General features: G+C 39.0%; 1 protein-coding gene across 9 annotated transcripts in view; it reads left to right on the top strand.

Moving 5' to 3' along the window:
* SCEL (sciellin) overlaps window positions 1-23,450 on the top strand; it is a 124,403-nt gene that overhangs the window by 51,563 nt on the left and 49,390 nt on the right. For 5 of the 9 annotated variants that reach the window (XM_018056487.1, XM_018056483.1, XM_018056486.1 and 2 more), the window contains 10 exons: window positions 3,156-3,236; window positions 5,835-5,900; window positions 8,092-8,151; window positions 12,009-12,053; window positions 13,701-13,760; window positions 14,061-14,120; window positions 16,485-16,544; window positions 17,189-17,248; window positions 17,622-17,681; window positions 19,360-19,419. In XM_018056487.1, the coding sequence (XP_017911976.1) occupies window positions 3,156-3,236; window positions 5,835-5,900; window positions 8,092-8,151; window positions 12,009-12,053; window positions 13,701-13,760; window positions 14,061-14,120; window positions 16,485-16,544; window positions 17,189-17,248; window positions 17,622-17,681; window positions 19,360-19,419 (612 nt within the window). The remainder of the gene's footprint in view (window positions 1-3,155; window positions 3,237-5,834; window positions 5,901-8,091; window positions 8,152-12,008; window positions 12,054-13,700; window positions 13,761-14,060; window positions 14,121-16,484; window positions 16,545-17,188; window positions 17,249-17,621; window positions 17,682-19,359; window positions 19,420-23,450) is intronic. The other 4 variants (XM_018056482.1, XM_018056485.1, XM_018056484.1 and 1 more) reach the window with 4 other exon arrangements.

Raw genomic sequence — 23,450 nt, 5'->3', positions numbered from 1 at the left:
TCTCCAGGCAAGAACCCTGGAGTGGGTTGCCATTTCCTTCTCCAATGCATGAAAGGGAAAAGTGAAAGTGAAGTCGCTCAGTCATGTCCGATTCTTAGCGACCCCATGGACTGCCGCCTACCAGGCACCTCCGTCCATGAGATTTTCCGGGCAAGAGTACTGGAGGATTCTTTACCAGCTGAGCCACAAGGGAAGCCCAAGAATACTGGAGTGGGTAGCCTATCCCTTCTGCAGTGGATCTTCCTGACCCAGGAACCGAACTGGCATCTCCTGCATTGCAGGTGGATTCTTTACCAACTGAGCGATCAGGGAAGCCCTCATAATGCCTGGTGATTCCCAAATTCATGTAATGGATCCTTCCCATCCTGGACTTTCACTTTCTTGATCTCCTCTCCAATGATCTTGTACATTGCCCTACCCCAGCCACCCACAGATTTTTCCCTTGTAAGAAACCATATACACTACAAAACTTCAAAGCTTTCCCTTTTCTGGCTTCCATTTTCCATCTACCCACCTTCTGTCTACACTTTCTCGTTCAACCCCTCCAGTCCTCTGATGCCAGAAGTTTCCCAGGCCCACAACCCCCAGTCCATTGATTCTACCATCTTTCCACAGCCCTTCTGCCCTCACATCCTCACTTTCCTCCATGTCCATCTCAGCTCCCACAGCCCTTCACTGTAATCACCTCCTAACAGATCCCCTTCTCCTCCCTGTCATCAGTCTTTATTGCACTGTCTTGGCTGAATTAGAAGCTTCCTTAAATCCACTCTCTGTTCAATCTGTTCCTGCCCCTGAAGAACCGAGTATGGCAAAAGAAAGCAATGGGTATTGGCCTTATTGTAGTTCCATGAGCATTGACTTCAGCGGAGCCATTGGTGTTGCCCAAAGAATCCTTATGAGAGACAGCATCATGGGGGATGCTTTATGGAGCCAGACTTCTTGGTTTGGGTTTTGCACTCTGCCCCTTACCAGCTGTATCATTACAGGGTATTTATTTTCACTTTCTGTGCCTGCATCTTTTCATCTATAAAGTAGGAAGAAGTAGAATACTTATCTCTGGGATTGAAGAGAGGATTCAATGAGCTCGCTCTCTGTGCTTCCAAGACCAGCCTTCCTGCATGCGCTCTCAATCTTCTTGCTTCCCATGTCTAAGCATTTTCTGCTCACTCTCCTGAACCATCAAATTTGCCATCTTCCCTGGAACATTCCATTGGCATATCTACATACTCTTGTACCTTTCATTGACCTACCAACTTTCAGGTAGCTTCCCAATTTTCTCTTCCCTCTTACTGCAAAGTGCCTCAAAAGAAATCTCTACGTCTATCCCTCTGCCTCCCATTTTCTTTGAGATCCACTCCTAGGAGGTTGTTTTTTTTTTTTTTTTCACTACTACTCCATCAAAACTGCCTTCGTCAGGTTTATCAATGACCCCTATATTGCCAACACCACGGTAACTCTTCACTCCAGTTTTATCTGATCTGTCAAATGTCTTGCATTTGGCAAGGCTAGTTACTCCTTCCGGAAAGGAGTACTCCTTGTCTCCCTTGACTTCCTGGCACCACACCCTTGTATTTCTCTTCTCTTCTTTTCTCTTTGGCTGCTTCTCTTCAGATCCCTTTGCTGTTTCCTCCCCATATTCTTGATGTCTAAATGTTGCTGGGATCCGGGGTTCCAGCCTTGGCCCTCTTCCTTCTCTGCCTAGGCTGACTTCCTGGGCGGTCTCATCCAGTTGCAAGTGTCAGTTGCCATCGCAAAGCTGATGATGCTCTTTCTCCAACATCCTCCTGGCTCAGTTGATCACTTCCTGCAGGTCCTGGCTTATATTTCACCTCACACACAGGTGTTCCCACACCATCACTATATTCTCTCCCTGCTTTATTGTCTTCTTAGTACTTTTCTTCATCTGCCACTTATCTATTTGTGTATTGAAAACCTTCTGAAAACAGGGAAATTATCCACTTTGTAGAGTGCCTCATGCATAGAAAACTACCAATAAATGTGTTAAATAAAAGCATGATTTCATTCAGTCCCGACAGCACCCCCACAGTGCTGTTGGAAGGGTTACTGCAAATGAGGAATTGGAATAATTTAGGCCCTTATCACACAGCTGGCAATTCAGGCAGCCCAACTCCAGAGCCTACATGCTCCCTAGTGCAACGCAGAAGCCAGAGAGGTACAGAGTCGAGATCACAGGGTATTTCTATGGAACGTACTCGAGGATTATGGGGCACTACTGGGGTGGGAGTTCGGGGGTAGGGAAGTGACATGCCCTAGGTAAAGTGCTGTGTGTGTGCATGATAAATCACTTCAGTTGTGTCTGACTCTTTGTGACCCTATGGACTGCAGTCTGCCAGGCTCCTCTGTGGGACATGGGATTCTCCAGGCAAGAATACGGGAGTGGATAACCATGCCCTCTTCCAAGGGATTTTCCCAACCCAGGGATCAAACCCATGTCTCCTGCATCTCCTGCACTGTACGTGGATTCTTTACCACTGAGCCACCAGGGAAACCCGAATAAAGAGCTGACTCCACCCCAAATATGCCCATAATCGCCTGTTTCAGTGCCTGGGTGATCAAATCATGCCATTTCAGAGGCTGTCTTGGTGCTTTGTTGGAAAGTTTAGGCTGACAGTGTTTATAAGCTCTGCCAGCATCAAACCGGCCTGTGCTGTCAATGTTTAAGGTGGATTTAGTTAAGAGCTTCAAATCAACTTCATCTTAAGGTCTATGGAATTGAAAACCTTTCTTGCTGTTTCCATAGCAGCTTGATAGTTGACATAATTCCTAAAGAAGCTTATATGTTAATTTAGTCCAGGAACCATTTACTCTGTTCATGTGCTGCTGACCCAAAATATCGCAACTTGAGTGAAATAGTCTAGTAAATTATTAAGCTGTTTAAAGTACACATAATGTTTCAAGCTATAGCTGGGGAGGACAGGGTTTCCAAAAATCTGATTAAATGAATTCTGTAATTTACAGATTTGACTTCTTTAAAGTTTAGAACTCCAAACGTCCTGGCCTTTCCAATAGCTCATGCACGGGGGTTGTAAGACGCGTGAGATATTTCCACATAGACAATAAACGCATTTGGTGAATAGAAGCCAAAATTTACCTGGTTTCCACGGTGAAATGAACTGCTGTTTTCTGTTCTAAAGGGAACCAACTGTTCACCCTCCGATACCTCCAAAGCCCAGTTCCGCTGTTTCATCTCCTAACCAGCTGAAGCAGAATAATAGGTAAGATCTAGCATTCCAGAATTTCTTGCAAAATGAAGTTTAAAGGAAATGACACCATATGAATTGTGACTTGTGCAAAGCATGGGTATGTTTTTTGTGCAGGTTCACTGCAGAACCCGGGTCTCCTGCACTGCAGGCAGACACTTTACCCTCTGAACCACTCTGTGTCAGAGATCCCCTGGAGAAGGAAATGGCAACCCTCTCTAGTACTCTTGCCTGGAAAATTGCATGGACAGAGGAGCCTGGTAGGATATAGTCCATGGGGTCGCGAAGAGTCGGACACGATTGAGCAACTTCACTTTCACTGCAGAAGCACTTGGAAAGCTGCTCTAATTCCATTTGCCCACACAAACGTGTATTTATGTTTGTCTCTGGAGACTTATGGCCGGTAGCTGTCCTATGGAAACAGACTTTCAAGATAGAAACTGAGCAATAGTCAGCCCAGGAGATGTTCATACTCAGGTTTCCTCTCCTTTATGTATTGGGAACCAATATGTAAGGAACCCCTCTCTCCCTGTATATAAATATATATGTATACACGTGTGGCAGTGGTGATTTAGTCACTCAGTTGTGTCCAACTCTCTGTGACCCCAAGGATAGTAACCCACCAGGCTCCTCTGTCCATGGGATTTCCCAGGCAAGAAAACTGTGCAGGTTGCCATTTCCTTCCCCAGAGGATCTTACTGACCCAGGGATCAAATCCATGTCTCCTGCATTGAAGGTGGATTCTTTACCACTAAGCCACCAATGAAGCCCATTTATTGATATGTATATATATTGCTTATATATTGATATGTATATATATTGCAAAGAGTTGGATATGACTTAACTACTGAACAACAGCAACAAGAACAAATATGTGTGTATATATATATATTTATACACAAACACACACACATATATATATCTTAACTAGTTAAGATTCCCATTAAGAGCTACATTTTCTAACAAAAGATATTCTTAAAACTTTGTGTTACTGTTCAAACCCTCCCTTACGTTAGAAAATACCTTTGGGTAGTTCTTTAGTCTTATTGAGACATTCATAGCTTATTTAAAAGCTATAACAAATTTTCAAAAATATTATAATTACCTTGCCTCCAAATCAACAACAAAAAAAAGACAGACTTGCTTTTCCATTTTGAAACTCCAGTGCTCTCTAATTAATACTTAGAAACAAATACTTAGAGACTAATTTGGAGATCTGAGCACCTCCCCATGTGTTGCTGTTAAACAGTTTACTAATCTCAAGCTATTTTCCAAGACCTACACAGCACATTTCCATTATTGTTGAGAGATTTTTTAAATCATGTCCCAGTGAAGACTGAATGCATTAGATTTGCTTGATGGCCTGCCTTTGATTCTTTTGTATTTTAACTTTTTGATGGTGATTTTTTTGACAACATGTAGGACTATTGGAAAACTATTCTTCATTAAGAGGATAACTTTGACAAGAAAATGCTAATTGCATGACAGGACTGTGTAACTTTAGGCATTCAACCTAATGTGTTAAAAACTCAGCTCTGAATTTCTATTCACTGAAATGTCACAGGATCTTTGAAATTTTGTCCTTAGGAGGACAGGATAATTTTTTTTTAATGTTAAAAAAATTCTTCTTCCTTAAATTAATGAAAAATATAGGCCAGATTTATGACTTCTAATCTGCGCAATGGTTATACACTTGAAAATAACTTTTCATGCTTTCTATCTTATATTATTTTTCCTTTTACTTTGGCAATATTGAGCAATTTAATATTAATGTGAATAGGATTTTTTAGAGGGCTAAAAAAAAGTTGGTGTTAGTACGTCCTGAATTCAAAACATCAGATTTTAGAGCAGTGAATTGAATAGATTCAAAAGAAGCTAAATTTCATCAGAACTGGTCTAATCTGTTTTTGCTACTCTAATTTATTTCTTCCACAAATGATCTTAAATATAAAATGAGAACAACTTGCATGTTTTAAACCCTGATTACTTTAATCACAGCAAGATGATTTTAATGAAAGAATATGAAAAGGAAGTGTTTCCTGTGTAATTAACACATGTCCTCAGGAGTACAAAAAATAGTCGAATATAGTTTCTTGAGAACAAGCAAGAATGTGTAAGTAGGTCAATTAGATACTTAGAAAAAAAGCCGAGAAAAGCCTTATACCACAAATTGTCACAGAACCTAACATTGTAAAATTTAATTCTAACAGCTCAGTGTGGTCATTCCCAATGTAGTGGGTGTGCTGGAAAAATGAAAGTGTTTACCATATTATCTGAGCAAATATATTTTTTGATAGTATTCAAATGGGATGAGTCTTTGAGAAAAAGATGTTCCTCTGACACCTAACAAAACATGATTTTTACTATTTAAAAACATTTTATCATTATCTAATTGAGATAAGTGTTTTTATCTAATAAAGATAATTGCTTTATTGATGACTGAAAACTAAAATAAATGAACATGAACATATTTAGAAGTTTATTTCCATAGAGCTATTATTCCAGCAAGTGCACTTTCATCTCTTTGAATGTAAATGTTTTCTCATAAATTTAAATTTAACAGAGAAGTGTTTTCTTACCTAACAGACATTATCTTTAATTTGAAAAATATAGGCAGATATATCCAGCTAAACCAAGTGTATATACAGAAGCCAACAGATCTGCTGAAAGAAGTATAAGGTACAATGATCTATCCTGATATATCTATATTTATATTTCTTTAATTGTATAAATGATAAAGTATGCTTTATTAGAACACTGAAACATACATGAAATTAATAAAACGGACAAAATCAGTTTTCCAGCTGACTTCAATAGTGGGTAATAAATAATTGTATATGTACTTAGAGAATTTTATTCCTTTTATTGCTATTTCTCAGCATTACATTAAGAACAATCAAAATTCCCTGAATATGATAACAGAATAAGATCAAACCCCTTAAGACAGGAAAATCTCTCTTTATTCCTAACACTTGTCCCAGAGTCTATGACATAGCTGGTGTTGATGTGTAAGGGAATAGGTGGAAATACAGTCATCTGATTGAACATCTACAAAACCTTTGCTTGGAACTGGCTGTATGATAAGGTCACTGAGCTTCTCCTGCACCATCAGTAAAAGGCTTACAAATTGTACTGATGCTTTTGAGTAAGATTTCCCCATGACAGTCCTGGTTTACACCTATTGTCTTAAACATCCCATCTAGTTTAGTATTTGCTTTAGATGTATCTTTATTTATTTATTTGAAAAAATACTATTTTTGAAATTAGTTTTTGAACAATGTTATTTTATAAGTCAACCAATATGATAAACCAGTTTTTTTTTTTTAATGGTAAAAGACACAGCAGTAATTTACCATCTTGCGCATGTGGGATAAGTTGCTTCAGTTGTGTCTGACTCTTTGCGACCCCATGGACTGTAGCCCTCCAGGTTCCTCTGTCCATGGGTTTCTCCAGGCAAGAATACTGGAGTGGGTTGCCATTCCCTTCTCCAGGGGACCTTCCCAACCCAGGAATCAAACCCATGTCTCTTATGTCTAGCTGCGCTGGCAGGCAAGTTCTTTACCACTAGAGCCACCCGGTAAGCCCAGCTTAATTTACCATCTTAACCATTATAATAAATCTTTATTTTAAACAATTTTTTAAATTGAAAACATTTTTCAAAGTGCAAAACTTTATGTATTTTTTTTCTTTATTATCCCCCGTGACGCTTAGACTTATGTCACGCAGATACCTTACCTTTGGGGGGAGTACCTTGTACCTACTGGCTTTAGGTACAGCATGTTCTACAGTATGTCCCATGTGCCACAAGATATCAATGAATGTTCTGGGAAAGAGACATTTAAAGGGCAACACATTTAGGAAACACAGGAGAATAGTGTTCTCTATCATGAATTTCCAGAGCCTTCAGTGTGTGTATACGTACATTCCAAATCTCTAAAAGTCAGTTATGTTCCCTCAGTTTACTTGACTACAAAATTCTTTCTTCATGGAACTCTGTTAACTTTCTATACAGTATTGCTTATGAAACATAGGTCTCAATTCAGGTAAACCTAAAATTATTCCTTTTCATGACCTGGCGATTTAAGTCCATTACATGTCAGGTGATTCCACATATCCTACAGTATTAAATGTGCTTTCTTTCCCTTTGGAAGCCTAAGAAGACAGATACTTTCCCTTCATATAAGGGGTTGATTGATCTTCTGAATATGTTGCTCAACGTTCCTTGAAAACTGAAACTGTTAGTCGCTCCGTCGTGTCCAGCTCTTTGTGCCCCCATGAGTGGTAGCCTGCCACGCTCTTCTGTGCATGGGATTCTCCAGGCAAGAATACTGGAGCGGGTTGCCATTCCCTTCTCCAGGGGATCTTTCCGACCCAGGGATCGAATCCAGGTCTCCCGTATTGGCATGTGGATTCTTTACCATCTAAGCCACCAGGGAAGCCCAAAGATGTATACTCAGTGTCATTATAATGTTATGTATAATGTATGCTCAATGACATTATAATGTTCTATGGTTGATAGAAAAACTTCTGAACATACTCTGTGTTTACTTGTGCAGTTAATTCAATTTCTCCCCCATATCCTTTTTAAGTATGTAACTTGCACATAGCTGATACACGTCTTTAGGAGAAACTGTAATTGTTTCAGTGAGCACTAGATGGCAGAGGCAATGCCCGGGTGGAGTGACCTGCGTGCACGTGTGCGCGTGTGTGAGTGCTGTGAGCTGATGGGATAGGCTGTTGTTATTCAGATAAAGTCAGTGATTTCTGATAACTTATGGACTTTTGCTTTCTTCACTGAACACAGATACTTTAGTTCCTTTAAGCATAGCTCAGTTGTCATTGACATGAGTTTATTTTTCATTGTTTGAAGGAGTCAGGATCTGGAGAACATTGTCAAAGTGGCCACTTCGCTTCAGAAAACTAACAAGGGGTGAGTGCTCAAGAGGTTTTGAACTTGCATTTTTCTTCTCTCTCTGTTTCAAAAATGCTTAGCCAGTACCTTTAAATCTTCCAAATATGAACGAAATCCTGATGCTGCTTATTATATATCATTTGAAGGAAGAAAGAGTCAGTCTCTAGATTAGAGTTCCTGAGAAATGGGTAATACTGACACTGATGGACACTCTTCTCTCTCCGCTTTCTCTTCTGTGGCGTGATGCTCATGGTGGTGACCTTGCTCCAAACCCCCATCCTGTATTTATGTTCTGACCCGGATCTGTGCTTACCCATCCCCCCAGCACCCCCATATAGAATGCCCTGGGTTATTGTCAACTTCCTCCCCAAATGTGGTATTTCCTATCTTCTCTGTGTTCTTTCATTCAGGCAAGCTCACCTTTCTGGAATCATTTTTGATTCTTCCATCTTGACCCCTCTATGTAGTATCAGGCATGTATGGATTAAATGTCTAAAGTGCCCTGCACACCCCCATGGTCTCACCCAGTTCAAACCCTCATTGGTTCCATCACAAGTTATCAGAGTAGCTATTCAGATTGACTGACACTCCTCCAGTCTCTTTTTCCACTAGACCATTACTACCCATCACTGCTGGAGTTTTCTTTCTATGGTTCTGCTTGAAAAATCACTCTACTTGGCTTCCCACGGCCTAGTCAATTGCATATAACTTCATGCAATGCCCTTGTTAACCTGGCTCTGACCAAACATTCCTTAGCAATTTCGGACTTCACCAGTTCCATTTATCCTACATTCAATACCAAATTAAACCACTTCCTTTCTGAAGTTTCCAGAGCCTCTGTCTTTGTTTATACCATTCTATTCATGAGGGCTTTTCCAGCCTCAAGGCCACCATATCAATACATTCAAGTTCTACCCATTTTTCAAGATCCAGATCAGATACCAACACCTCTGTGAGGTCTTTTCCAAGTGAGTGACCCAGTGAGATGTGACTTTTGCCTCCTTAAGTGATTAGAATCCTAATATTCAAGTTACATAGCAGCTAATCATATTTAGTATTGTTTTGTGGTATTTATGTAAATGTCTCATCTTCTTTGTTATCTCTTTAATCTCCTAGAGCAGATATTTTGTCTTTCTCACCATCTGTCATCTACAAAGGCTAACACAATGCTTTGTGCAAAGCAGAAGTGTTTATATAGTGGATAATGGTAAGACAATGCTGAGCAGTGAGAAAACCTTGGGTATAAGCATTCCGTGGTTTAATCCTGTGCCTACAGAATTTTTCCCTTGTGCAGTGGAAGTTAGCAGTGCTAAGAGGGTTGTTAGGATTGCCAGCTCAAAGACCTGAAGAGAAGTCACAGAAGTGACGGTGAGCTCTTCTCTGCAACTCATGGACACAGTCTAAATTTGGAAAGAGACAGTGGAAAGTATCCTAAATTTTTCATTTTCATTTCTTCCGTTGTCTAAGTATCTAGATTTCTCATTTTATTTATTTATTTTTGTTTGAGGTAATATTTTTATGGGGATTGAACAGTTTTTTGGATTGGATAATTTTTTGACAGCTGTTTAAGGGAGAGATAGGTGAGTGATGCCGAAGGGCAATTACGGTTTGGCACCAGTCAAACAAAAACAGTGAGAGCTTCAGTTGGATTAGCTTTCCTGTCCCCTCTTCCTCACCAGGATACAAAAATTCCACAGCCAGACACGTTCTTTACAGGAAGAAGCTGCTACTTTGATGGGGACCAGGAGAAATGTCTGATGCTCTGGGCTATATGTAGGGACTCGATATAGCTTTTAATTTTATCTGAGTTGCTTTGTAATACTCCTTTGGGAAATGGACTAATACTCCTATCTGACTAAGAGCATTTAGTTTATTGCAAATGCAGTGGTAAAACTTAATATCCAAGGTTTCATCAACTGGATGCCATTTTTAAAGCTCAGCTTCTTCATTCACAATGCAGTCCCCATTTTACTTAATTTCCCACAGAGTGTCTTTTCATGATCTATGCTAATTTTCTTGTGGAACCTCAAATCCTGATAATCTCATCATTGTGACTCACCAGTCAGAAAGGTTTGGAGCGGAAATGTATAGAGCTTGCTCTTTCCCTAGGGGACATAGAACAGATTTGTAGCCTCAGAGTTGGAAGGTAGAATTTCAAATAAGAGATGACAATACAGCATTGTATTAGGGTCTGGGTAACATTTGTCCCATGCAAGGATAGAACATTAATCCATTTTTTGTCAGGATCAGCAACTTTCACATTTCTATATTTATTCTCAGCCTTTGACTCTACCATTGAATATGCAATATTACTTGAAAGGATTCATCTCTGTGATGGCTATTGATTGAATAAGTTTTTCAGGCCCCTGCGAGGACCATCCCAGTAACTATTCTGGTGATCTGCTGGTACCAGGCATCTCCAAACACATTAGTCACTCAGTGACTATACCTCTCTAGAGCTGAGCCAAAGTCTTGGTGCCTCTAAATTCAGTTTAAAAAAATAAATATAGTGAGCATTTTAAAAGTGAAAACATTAATATTTACTGGGAACTGTTTACTATAATTGCCAAAATTAATTGAGAGTTTATGACATGCTAGGCATCACGCTAATCACTTTCTATTCACTAACTTATTGGTTCTTTTCTGAGGTGGGGACGATTAGTATTCTTACTTTGTAACTTAAAAATTGAGGGAGCAAGAGGTTAGACAACTCACCCAGAGTCACCAACTAATAAGCAGTAAAGCCTGGACTGGAAGCCAAGTATCCCTGACTTGGGAACCTGAATGTCGAACTACCTACTTAGTTGGCCTCCTGGTCTATACCAGTGATGACTGAAGAAGAAAGAGGAACATTGAGGAAATGTGGAAAATGTGTGATTCTAGAGCAGGAAGAAGAGAGAACCAAGATTTATGAACTGGAAAACTGGATGAGCAAGGCAAGAGAAATGAGGGTAAAGCAGGTGGATAGAAGGGATGAGGGGAGGAGGTTCTGTGAGGAGCAAATAGGAAGGAAAAACCACTCTGGCCGCCTTCTTGGGGGAGAGGGCTGAGCTAAGGAATATTCCAGAACCCAGGGGTTTGGCTTAAACAGGTAGCTCCTGAAGAAGCAGCCAATAGACTTCACAGTTCTCAAATACAAAAACAGGAGTGCAAATCTAGCTGATCTGGAATGAGGGAGAATAGAATTCAAGAAAGAGACCAGACTTACTGATAAACAAGTGTTTTCCAAAATTTTCTCTGTGCAAGCACATTATACAAAGATAGAATCTATAATAAGTCAACATATCTGTATTTTTTGATGCAATTTGACCTTGTATTAAGCATCTACTGTGTGAAAAACTCCAGATTAAGCACTGAAGAGGATCCAATATAAAGCTGATCTAAATTTTAAGTGGTGTGGGAATGTGCGTAGTCTGTGTTTTTCTCTATGTACACTCACACTCATATATGTAGAAGCAAGGAGACAATTGTGTGACTATTATTGGGTTGGGCAAAAAGTTTGGTTAGTAAATATGTTATTCAATAAAATTCTTGGTGAATCTGAAAAACACGTCTTATTTTTACTTAAAATTAAGCAAACTTTTTGGCCAATCTAATACATTACAAAGTACAGCAAGGTAAGTACCGTAAAGGAGATATAAAAACCCCAAACACTGCAAGGCTTCCAAAAATGTAGGGATCTCTATTCACTTGAAGGACTGGGAAAGATTGTTGCAGAAAGGTCTGTCTGAGGAGAGCTTTGGCAGGTAGACATGTTTTTCATGGATGATGAAGGTGGGATGTTTGTTGAACTTCAGAAAACTCAGAAATAGTTGTTTTATGCTGAATCTGTCCCTGACTTTTACTGATGGGAGATATTCTTTCTTTTCCCAAAGTGAAGAATTGGATAATCTCATCAAAATGAACAAAAGTTTGAATAGGTAAGTACTGAATTTACTTTTCAGTAGTTTTGAGCACGAAAAGTATCCTACAAATCTTGAACAAAAAACTTGCGGAAATCTTCATTTCATCATTGTTACAAATGGTTATTACAATTTAAAGGTACTAATATTAAAGTGTCATTGATTTTCATACACCATTGTTTAGTAAAGCAGTTATAAAAATAAACACATTTATCTTCCTGAAATTCTATTATATTAGTATGTAAATAGTTTCGTTTGGTCACTGAATGCTTTTAGTTTAATCATTACAAAACCCACTTTTCTTAGCTAATGTTACCTGCTTATTTTGAATCATTTGTAACTGCATAATTTAAAGATCTTATTAATTGAAGCTTGAAGTGCAATTTTAGTTCTCTCTCTGTTACTTGGCCCACTAATGCACGAAATAAGTAGGTACCAGAGTGAAGGAGAAGCAAAGCAAGTGTCAAATGAGTTCACAGATCTGATGATAAAGAGATGTGATTTTTCATGCCCTGTGTTGACAAAAATGATCTATTAATAAATGACTACCAATGACTCACTTGGAAAGAAAGTTATGACCAACCTAGACAGCATATTAAAAAGCAGAGACATTACTTTGCCAACAAAGGTCTGTCTAGTCAGGCTATGGTTTTTCCTGTGGTCATGTATGGATGTGAGAGTTGGACTATAAGGAAAGCTGAGTGCTGAAGAATTGATGCTTTTGAACTGTGGTGTTGGAGAAGACTCTTGAGAGTCCCTTGGACTGCAAGGAGATCCAACCAGTCCATCCTAAAGGAGATCAGTCCTGGGTGTTCATTGGAATGTTGAAGCTGAAACTCCAATACTTTGGACACATGATGCGAAGAGCTGACTCACTGGAAAAGACCTTGATGCTGGGAAAGATTGGGGGCAGGAGGAGAAGGGGACGACAGAGGATGAGATGGTTGGATGGCATCACCGACTCGATGGACATGGGTTTGTGTGGACTCCGGGAGTTGGTGATGGACAGGGAGGCCTGGCGTGCTGCGGTTCATGGGGTCACAAAGAATCGGAAACGACTGAGCGACTGAACTGCACTGAACCAACAACTCACTACAATTTGCTGCTTTTTAGTTTTTTTTTTTTTTTTTTTTTAATTTACAGAGGAAGTATTAGATCAGGAATCAGACTCCATAGTCTGACGAGGCCAGGTGAGCAGAGATGCATGAAGAGAGCTGGCTGTGAAACATGGAGGGAGTGCCTGTCCTAGCTGCCTGGATGTTTCTCAGCTACAGTTGCAATGCGAGAATTTAAGCCCAGAGTTGCAGGACACTTTCAGGAGATCCTGAAACTCCAGGCGTCCACGTGTCATGGCCAGCTTTGTAAATATTGGCCCATATTAAAAAAGAATATCACTTCTTGAATGCAAACAGTGCAAACAATGGACTTATTACAGCTTGAGGCTCCCCAGTATGTATCTTCTTTTCTTCTCTCCAAGGTCCACTGCAATTTAATATTTGAGTCTAAGAAAAAAATCTGTTTGGAATAAAGTGATTTCAGGAATCGTGGCTCATCTTTTCCCAAACAACTTCTATTTCCTGTCTCAGATATAAACTGATCTTTGCTTAGATGAGTTAAGTATCCATCATTAATAGTGACAAGGTTTTTTACTCAACTCTTTTAAAGAAATCAAGGTCTCGATGGTCTCTTCAGAGCAAATCTTAAGTCAGAATTAACGGAGAAAAGGTAAGTGCATCTGTCTCTAACCTGAAAATATTATCTCCCAGATTGCTTGTTTTATTCTTTCAGACATTAGCTGGAAGGGAGTTATCTTCTCTGGCATAAAAATGTGCTAACAGATGGGGCGGTGCACTCAGTATTGTACATTTAGTTCAGACATAATTGCCCAGAAGGATTTCTGCTGCTCTATTCAGTAAGAGTAAATGAGCAATTCATGAAAATTTTTTACTGTATCTGACCTTTCAAGATAACACATAATTTTTTTCAATATGCAGTCTCTTATTTTAAGTTCTTTGTATTTTTTAGAGCCAAAAGCCTTGAAAATCTCATGTTTGTGAATACCCGGACAGATAAAGATGGCAAAGGGTAAGATCTGATTGAGACTCTTACAGCCTTTTTAGATTGATTCGTAAACTGTGTGCCATATCCTGGGGGAGACCTTCTGCTCAAGACAAGAGTCAGACAGGCTGATGGAACAGACCCTTGATCAGGGTCAGGAGATGGAGGGGAGAGTGTCTTGATGCTACCTCTGTCACTAGGATCAACCAGGGTGACCCTGGACAAGTGGCCTCTGTTTCCTCAGTCCATAAAATGAAGGGTATGATCTAGATAGATGGTCTCCAAGTTCCCTTTTACATCTAAAAGTGAAAGAAGTCAAACAGATCACTAGAAGCAGTGGACAATAGGCTGGTTTATGGACCAAATATATTCACTATAAGACATTTTGATGCCAGTAGTATAGCCCTTCACCCCTGAAGTCTTTACCAGGGACTAAAGCATTTTTCAGTTAGAATGTTGATCGACTCACTTCATTTGTCTTATCACTCAGATGCACTTGTAAACATCTCAAGGTCAAAAGCCATGCTTTTATTGACTTTGTATCATAAAAAGTGTTAATTAATGGTCGGTAACTGAACATTTAAAGAAGTTGACTTACAGTTCTAGACTGACACTGATATACTAGAAAATGAATTACTACTGATATTATTTTTCATGTTGAAAAATAGCAAATTTTTGACAGTTTCATTAGCGAAAATCCCAGAACAATGCAGAATTGCATAAAGCTAAAGATATATGAGGTCTCCACTGCTTTTTCTCCAGATTGGCTATTTTTACCTTGTATTTGGTTAGTCGTTAGATTTGCCTTCCTAACATGACGATTTCTATTGTCCTGGTTATCTTTAAAAACCATTCATCTGTGCCACTCTGTGCACAGGCAGATATCCTAGCTTTCCTGGTCAAGCTTGGCAGTATGCCTTCTTAACCCTCTCTAATGTAGAACGCTTAACAAAGTCTATATAGTAAAAAGTGTTGATAATCACCACCTTCATTCAGACATCAAATACTTATTAACAACTTATTAGTATAGTATGAGGAGAAGGCAATGGCAACCCACTCCAGTACTCTTGCCTGGAAATTCCCATGGGAGGAGCCTGGTAGGCTGCAGTCCACAGGGTCGCTAAGAGTCAGACACGACTGAACAGCTTCACTTTCACTTTTCTCTTTCATGCATTAGAGAAAGAAATGACAACCCACTCCAGTGTTCTTGTCTGGAGAATCCCAGGGATGAGGGAACCTGGAGGGCTGCCGTCTATGGGGTCGCACAGTCAGACACGACTGAAGTGACTTAGCAGAGTATAGTATGGATGTGCACTCTAATGTGCATGGGGCTTCTAATGTGATGGGGCTCCCTTTTTTCATGTTAGCTTTTTACACCTCATTAGAAATGGAGTGTTATGGTTTGCTCTGTCACAGATGAGGAATGTGTGCATACTCTATTTCATTTTTTTTTTCAAATAGAGAACAGATGAAGTAAGAAAGCAGTCAATTCTCTATAAGCGGTTATATGAGTTTTAGAGGAGAAGATGAGATTTCAGATTTTTTAAGAAATGAAATTTGGAAAGTTCCATTAAAGTGGTGGAAATCAGGAAACAGAAGATGAGTATCACAAGTCAATCATTGTATGGGCTAGGGAAGAGGAAAAAAGGGAATGATTTATGATCTGGGATAACTTGATAGTGACTGGGCTTTAATGCAGAAAAGACAGCTCTCAATGGTGTAGTAGGGAGCAGGCATAGTTCCTTTTCCTTCCTCCCTCCTTCTTCTTTATACAGAAAGAAAACCTCAGATGTCAACAGTCCTATCACAGTGAAAGACAGAGACAGATGAAAATAACATTGAACAATCGGGGGATTTAGAGAGATTAGCTTTCATTTTCCCTGTTTTAAGCTATCAGCCTGTGAAAGTTTTATTGGTTGTGACCAACTTATATAAAGTACTGAAGTCATCATAGAGTTATTTCTGCTTTTCCAAGGTTTCTTTTTATTAAAGATGACTTTTCTAAATCTTCAAAGTGTTTAGATTCAAAATGTTGATCCTCTGATTTCCACCCTTGATATGAATGATTTTAAGGCAGACAATATCTCAACACACGTATTAAAGTTAGCTTCCCACCAACCCACCCTCGAAGGATAAAGAAAGCAAAAGTTGAAATGTGGAAAGAACTTTTAAATTGAGTTAATCATGACTGAGTCATGGTTGGGTCCTCACTATAGGGTAGTTAGCATATCAGCATTTGGCATGAGAAGAGCCGCTTGAATTAAATATTTCTAAAGACTTCTGATGTTTTAGGTACTGATAACATCTTACTCCTATTATGAGAAATCTGTTGAATTTCTCTCTTTCTCTCTCCACTGCTCCGCTCTCTCCACCCCCTCCAATGTTGTAAAGAAACCAAGGCCTTGGAAGTCTTATTAAAATTAATCAAAGGGCTGACAAAATCGAGAAAGGGTAAGTAAAGCTTCTAGTGTGATGGGGCTCCCTTTTTCCATGTTAGCTTTTTACGCCTCATTAGAAATAGAGTGTTATGGTTTCCTCTGTCACAGATGAGCTGTTGCACTTTGGGGTCTGTCAGAGAGAGGAAGTAAGGAATATGATGAATCCTGTTTCCATAAGACCACATGATTAAGTTGGAGTAATGTGCAGGAAAACCTGTTATTCTACATTTTCTTAAATAACTTAAAAATGAGACAAATTTTCTATTTAAATTGAGAAATATAAAGGACAAAAAAGCAAAGTGAGAAGTGTGTTGGTAAAGTGTTTTTTGTTTTTTGTTTTTTTTTTTAAATTTATTTGGTTGTCTTGGGTCTTAGCTGCGGCATGAGAGATCTAGTTCCCAGACCAGGGATTGAACCTGGGTCTCCTGCATTAGGAGTGCAGAATATTAACCACCGGACCACCGGGGAAGTCCTGGTGAAGCTTTTTAAACTGTGGAAATTAATAAAGATAAGCTAAGGAAAAATTACATTGCAATTTCTCCAGTCAGTTGGCCCTGGAAATATCTGACACCCTTTCAGGGATGGTCTTGTTTATACAGTTTTCAGGGAAAACTGAATGCAACCTAACTGATACAGGTTTTCATGTTTTTCCCAAAGAAGCCAAGATCTCAAAGAGGTTATTAAAGCAAATGCCATGACAGATCAGACAAGCAGAGGGTGAGATCAGCTTTTGTGTTTCCGAATCTTGGTTATTTTCTCCTGGGTTAGCTGTGTGATTTTCTCAGCCCATTGAAGGGGGACATAGCTTTGAGTCTGGCTCCTCTCCTCTGTGTCTGAACCCTATTGCGCCAAGCTTTACCTTGGAGAGTCTCTAGTACGTTCTATCTTAATTTAAATTTACGTAGCCCTATAGAATCCTAGAAATTAAGTTAACTTTTTATTGATAGATAAGTTTTGTAACAAAAAGAATTTAATACTAGTATAATAATTTTCTCCAAAAGCTTGAATTAATCATCAATAATGTGGAGTGTGTATATTAAAAAATACTATGGGAATACTTTGAAACTGATCTAATTTTCTTTTTTTTAAGAAGTAAAGACCTTGATAGCATTATCAAAGTGAATCCCAAAGAAAGTGCAAACACCACTGGGTAAGACATACTAGTGTCTTTAAATCTGATTTCTGTAAGTGACAATAAGATAAAATGAGTTGGCATTTTAATTTCAGAAACATGTTTTACTAACATGGAATTGGATAATAATGAGGGGCTACATGACCTTTCACTGTCTGACTCTTTGTGACCCCATGGACTGTAGCCTGCCAGGCTCCTCTGTCCATGGGATTCTCCAGGGAAGAATACTGGAGTGGGTTGCCATTTCCTTGTCCAGGGGATCTTCCCAACTCAGAGAGTGAACCTGGGTCTCCTGCATTACAGGAAGATTCTTTACCATCTGAGCCACAGGGAAGCACAAAGATAAAATGATTTAGCACTTTAATTTCAGAAACATGTTTTACTAGCACGGAATTGGGTAAGAATGATGGGTCACATGACCTTTCCTCCTTGCTCCCCATAAAATGGCTTATTTTTGAAGAATTGTCCCAATGTTTGATAGGAAATTGCCTTTTCTCCCAGATTTTGGTTTGGCTTTAGAGGTGAGTTATTGAATTGAATTCCTTTGTGTCTAAAGAAAATACAATCTTGACATTTTAAAAGTGAGTTTTTAAAATGGCAAAGGTAACCAAGAGTGAGGCTTGACTAAAACTCATGACATCAACTTCTCTAAGGATGGTGTCTCAGAAGGCAGTCTAAGGGAGGCGCTGGGCAGGTGCACACACTGTGAGTAAGAGCCTTTCATCCTGGCCTTGCTCAGAGCTGGGTCCACAAGCAGCAGGGCCCAGCCACAGTACTTCTGCCATCTCCTACTGCCCCCTTTGAATTCGGGCTATGCCCTTTCTGATATTTCTCAGTGCCTTTTAATGGAGGAAACATGCATCTCCCCAAGAATTGAGTCATTTATTTTCCTACCATGTTAAGGCCTTTTCTTGCTCTTATAATTTACCATAATCTAATTATGGGCTTCCCTGTTGGCTCAGAAGGTAAAGAATCTGCCTGCAATGCAGGAGACTTGGTTTTGATCCCTGGATTTGGAAGATCCCCTGGAAAAGGGAATGGCTACCCACTCCAGTATTCTTGCCTGGAGAATCCCATGGACAGAAGAGTCTGTTGGGCTATAGTCCATGGGGCTACAAAGAGATGGACATGACTGAGCAACTAACACACACACACAATCTAATTATATTCTAAAAGGCTTGATTTGGGGGAGTGGTTGCATTTATATGAAGACATCTATTTTTCTTATTATTTTTAATACTGTAAAACTATTATTTATATTATTACTGTCATCTAAAAATAGAACAGGCAATTATATCTGATTTATTAGATGGAAATTTACATTATATCTGGATCCAGTATAGAACTTTATCTATTAATAGCCTACATTACTTCAGTGCCAGCCATCTGGGATATTCAAACAAGAGGTATCTGAGGGCAAAGTTGATTTTGTTAAATAGCAAGTCATTTAATGTATACACACACATTTTGAGAATAAAACAGAAATATGCTAAGTTTCTTGTTGATAAATTAAGAAATTTAAATGGTTTTTAGCTCAGGATGTGAGAGAAGAGTTTTAATTTGCATTTAGAGCTTTAAAAATTACATTGTTAGAGAATGTGTATATTTTATCACTCCTTAATTTTTCCAATCATTGTTCACTTGATTAGTGTTTTATTTTAATGACATTCATTAAAACTCATTTCCTTACTCAAAGGAAGCAAGACCTCAATGGGCTTATTAAAGTAAATCCTGAAACAAATAAAAATATTAAGAGGTAAGTAATTTAAAGCTTTTCATTTCTCCTTTGACATTTATAAACTCACTGGAATTCTGAGTACTTGTATTCAGGAGAGCAAATTGGAATTCAAACCAAACTGAACTATTTTTTCCCAAATACATCATATTAAGCAATTCTATATGACTGATACACAGAAATGACCTCTTGCAATTTCTTTTCAGGTGACATCTGCTATAAGGTAGATTTTGAGAAATTTAATGGGAACTTGACTACCTTTATCTAGTATTTATTTCTTTGTGTGTATGTGTGTGTGTGTGTGTGTGTGTGTGTGAGCACGTATGTGTATGTACAGTGTAAATAGTAATGTCATGTATACACGCTCTATATTTAGAATGGATAATCATCAGGGGCCTACTGTATACCACAGGGAACTCTGCTCCATGTTATGTGGCAGCCGGGATGGGAGAGAAGGTTGAGCAAGAGGGGATACATGTATCTGTATGTCGACTCCTTTTGCTGTCTACCTCAAACTATCACAACACTGTTAATTGGCTATATTCTAATACAAAATAAATCAAAAGTTTTAAAACATATACTTTAAGTGAATTCTATTTATTAAAGATATAAAAGTGTGTTATGTATAAATGTACGTATGTATATATAAGTGTGTTGATATGTGTATGAGTGTGTATTAATCAGGATTCTCCAAAGAAACAAAACAGTAGAATATGCAGTAGAAATACAGTTGGATATACAGGTAGAAAGAGAGATTTATTATAAGGAATTAGCACATACCCCTATGGATGCTGAGAGTTCCCAAGATCTATTGTTGGCAAGATGGAGACCCAACCGGTTGTGTAGTTCCAGTTCCAGTCTGAAGGCCTTAGACCAGGAGAGCCCATGTTTAAGCTTCAGCTCAAGGGCAAGAGAAGAGCAATGTTTTAGGTCAAGCACTCAGGTAGGCAAAGTCTCCTCTTATCTCAGCCCTTTTGTTCTATTCAGTCTTTTAACTGAATAGCCATGGCCCACCCATGCTGGGGATGGCCACCTGCTTTACTCAGTCTACAGATTCGGATGTTAAGCTCATCCCCAAACTCCCTCACAGCACACCTGGAATAATACTTGACCAAATATCTGGGCACCCTGTGGCCCGGTCAAGCTGACATGTGAAATTAACCATCACTGTGTGGATATAATAGCCAGGACATGGAAACAACCTAGATGTCCATCAGCAGATGAATGGATAAGAAAGCTGTGGTACATATACACAATGGAGTATTACTCAGCTGTTAAAAAGAATACATTTGAATCAGTTCTGATGAGATGGATAAAACTGGAGCCAATTATACAGAGTGAAGTAAGCCAGAAAGAAAAACACCAATACAGTATACTAACACATATATATGGAATTTAGAAAGATGGCAATGATGACCCTGCATGCAAGACAGCAAAAAAGACACAGACGTGTATAGCGGACTTCTGGACTCAGAGGGAGAGGGAGAGGGTGGGATGATTTGGGAGAATGGCATTGAAACATGTATACTATCATGTAAGAATGAAATCACCAGTCTATGTCCAATGCAGGATACAGCATGCTTGGGGCTGGTGCATGGGGATGACCCAGAGGGATGTTGTTGGGAGGGAGGTGGGAGGGGGGTTCATGTTTGGGATCGCATGTACACCCGTGGTAGATTCATGTCAATGTATGGCAAAACCAATACAGTATTGTAAAGTAAAATAAAGTAAAAATAAAAATATTTAAAAAAAAAAGAAAAGAAAGTGAAAGTGTTAGTTGCTCAGCCATGTGACTCTCTGCAATCCCATGGACTGTGGCCCACCAGATTACTCTGTCCTTGGAATTCTCCAGGCAAGAATACTGGAGTGGATACCATTCCCTTCTCCTGGAGAATCTTCCCAACCTAGGGATCAAACCCAGGTCTCCTGCATTGAAGGCAGATTATTTACCATCTGAACCACCAGGAAAGCCCATCACAATGTCTATATATATATATATATATATATATATATATATATAAATGTATATGTGTGTATATAAGTAGTATGTGTATATAAGTGTACGTGTATAGCGTATATAAATAAGTGTATTCTGTGGGTGTGTAAGTAGTGTGTGTAAATGTGTTTATGTACAGATTGTGTGTGCATGTATACTATATTTGTGTGCAGTGTGTATATATGTATGTTTTGTAATGTATGTTTAAAGATGAAGAGGTTAAAAAAGCATACTTTGTAAAAGACTTGCCCTACCCATGAATTGCCAAGGAAATCTGGAAAGCTTATGTCCTCTTGCTTTTTTTTTTAAATTTTTTAAAAGACAGATGGATCATATCTGAAACTGAGCTTGTTGTCATGTTGCTGAGAAGCGTACCAAGTAATTCCATGTGGTTTCTTTTGAACCTCTTTCCATTCCGTTCACTCAGTACATGATATTATGAGTTGATTCTAAAATGTGGCACTAATACCTGCAGGCCCCGTTAGAGCCAGGGCCCAGCTGGCTGAAAGCTGGTGTGCATCGTCAGGCCGTCCTGTTCTCAGCACTGCTGGTGTGGTTGCAGACCCAATGACCCGTTGTGTTACAGACATGCAGTTTTTTGCAGCCAAGAAACTGAGAAGAAAGCACTGATTTCCCTGGTTACCTAGGTGTTTCTGGGAGGGAGCTTGAGGCAGTGAAAGGGAGCAGGGAGTCTAAAGGATCAGAGTTCAAATTCTGACTGTGTCACTTGCCCCATGCTTCAGTTTAGAGATCATAATACTATCACACTTGGCACATCAGAGATACAAATAATTAAGAGCAATAATAAAGATTCACATGAATTATGTTTTCTTAATAATTTAGATGGGGCTTCCCTGGTGGCTCAGCGGTAAAAAATTTGCCTGCCAGTGCAGGAGATGTAGGTTTGATCTCTGGGTCGGAAATATCCACCAGAGAAGGAAATGGCAATCCACTCCAGTTTTCTTGCCTGGAGAATTCCAGGGACAGAGGACTCTGGTAGACTACAGTCCACGGGGTAACAAAGAGTTGGACATGACTTAGTGACTAAACGACAACAATAATTTAGATACTTTCAAATACTTAATTTACTTTGACTCTATAAGAAAAATTTATGTTTTACCTTTCTAATTTTTATTAAAGAGAGTATTTCAAATCATTACCTATTGTTTTCCATAGGTTGTGGGGTGTGTGTGTGTGTGTATGCCTACGTGTACACATGCACACACACACAAATGTATGCATTCACATGTGTATACTTGTGTGTGGATACGTGTGTGTCTACATGTGCGAATGGATATGAGTGTATGCATGTATGTGCAGACATATGTGTGATTGTATACATCTGCACAAATGCTTGTGTGTGCCTGAATATATATGAGTATATCCATGTGCTTTTGTATGTATATGAGTACCTATATGCACGATTGTGTATGTGTGTGCACTTGTGTGTATGTGTGTAAGAGTGTTGCAGTCTTTGTGTCTATTTGTGTATTTGTGTATTTGTATGTGTGTGCTTCCTGGGAGCTTTAACGGCAGTAGTCTTCTTTTTTTCCTTTCACCAAGCATCATTAAACTCTGTGGCTGTCTTAAAGATAAAATAAGATTGTCTCCCTCCCTTATTAAAAAACTTTTGAAGTTCTCTTAATTCAGGTGGAATTAAGTTCTAAACTTGAGCAATGGCCTTTCATATGTTCAGTAAAGTCCAGCCAAACTTACCTCTTTTCTATCTAGCCTCACTCCTGCCTTAACACTTCTGTGACTGCTATTCCCACTTTGGGTAGCTCTATTTCCAAATTGTTACCTTCTCAAAGAGACTGTTTCTAACCGTTGAATATAATTACATCACCACGCCCTTCTCCAAACCTAGCATCACAGGCACCAGGCACTGATTTTTAATACCATATGTTATTATCTAGAATTGTAGCATTCATTTATAGGTTTGATTGCATATAGCCTGCCTGTCGCCAAGTTAGAATGGAAGCTTCTTTTTAAAATTTATTTATTTTAATTTATTATTTTTGACTGCACTGAGTCTTTGCTGCTGCTCGTGAGCTTT

This window comes from Capra hircus, chromosome 12 (genome assembly GCF_001704415.2).
Source record: "Capra hircus breed San Clemente chromosome 12, ASM170441v1, whole genome shotgun sequence".
Taxonomy (NCBI): domain Eukaryota; kingdom Metazoa; phylum Chordata; class Mammalia; order Artiodactyla; family Bovidae; genus Capra; species Capra hircus.
The sequence above is the reverse complement of the archived record's forward strand: the minus strand, read 5'-3'. Positions and strand labels throughout refer to the sequence as shown.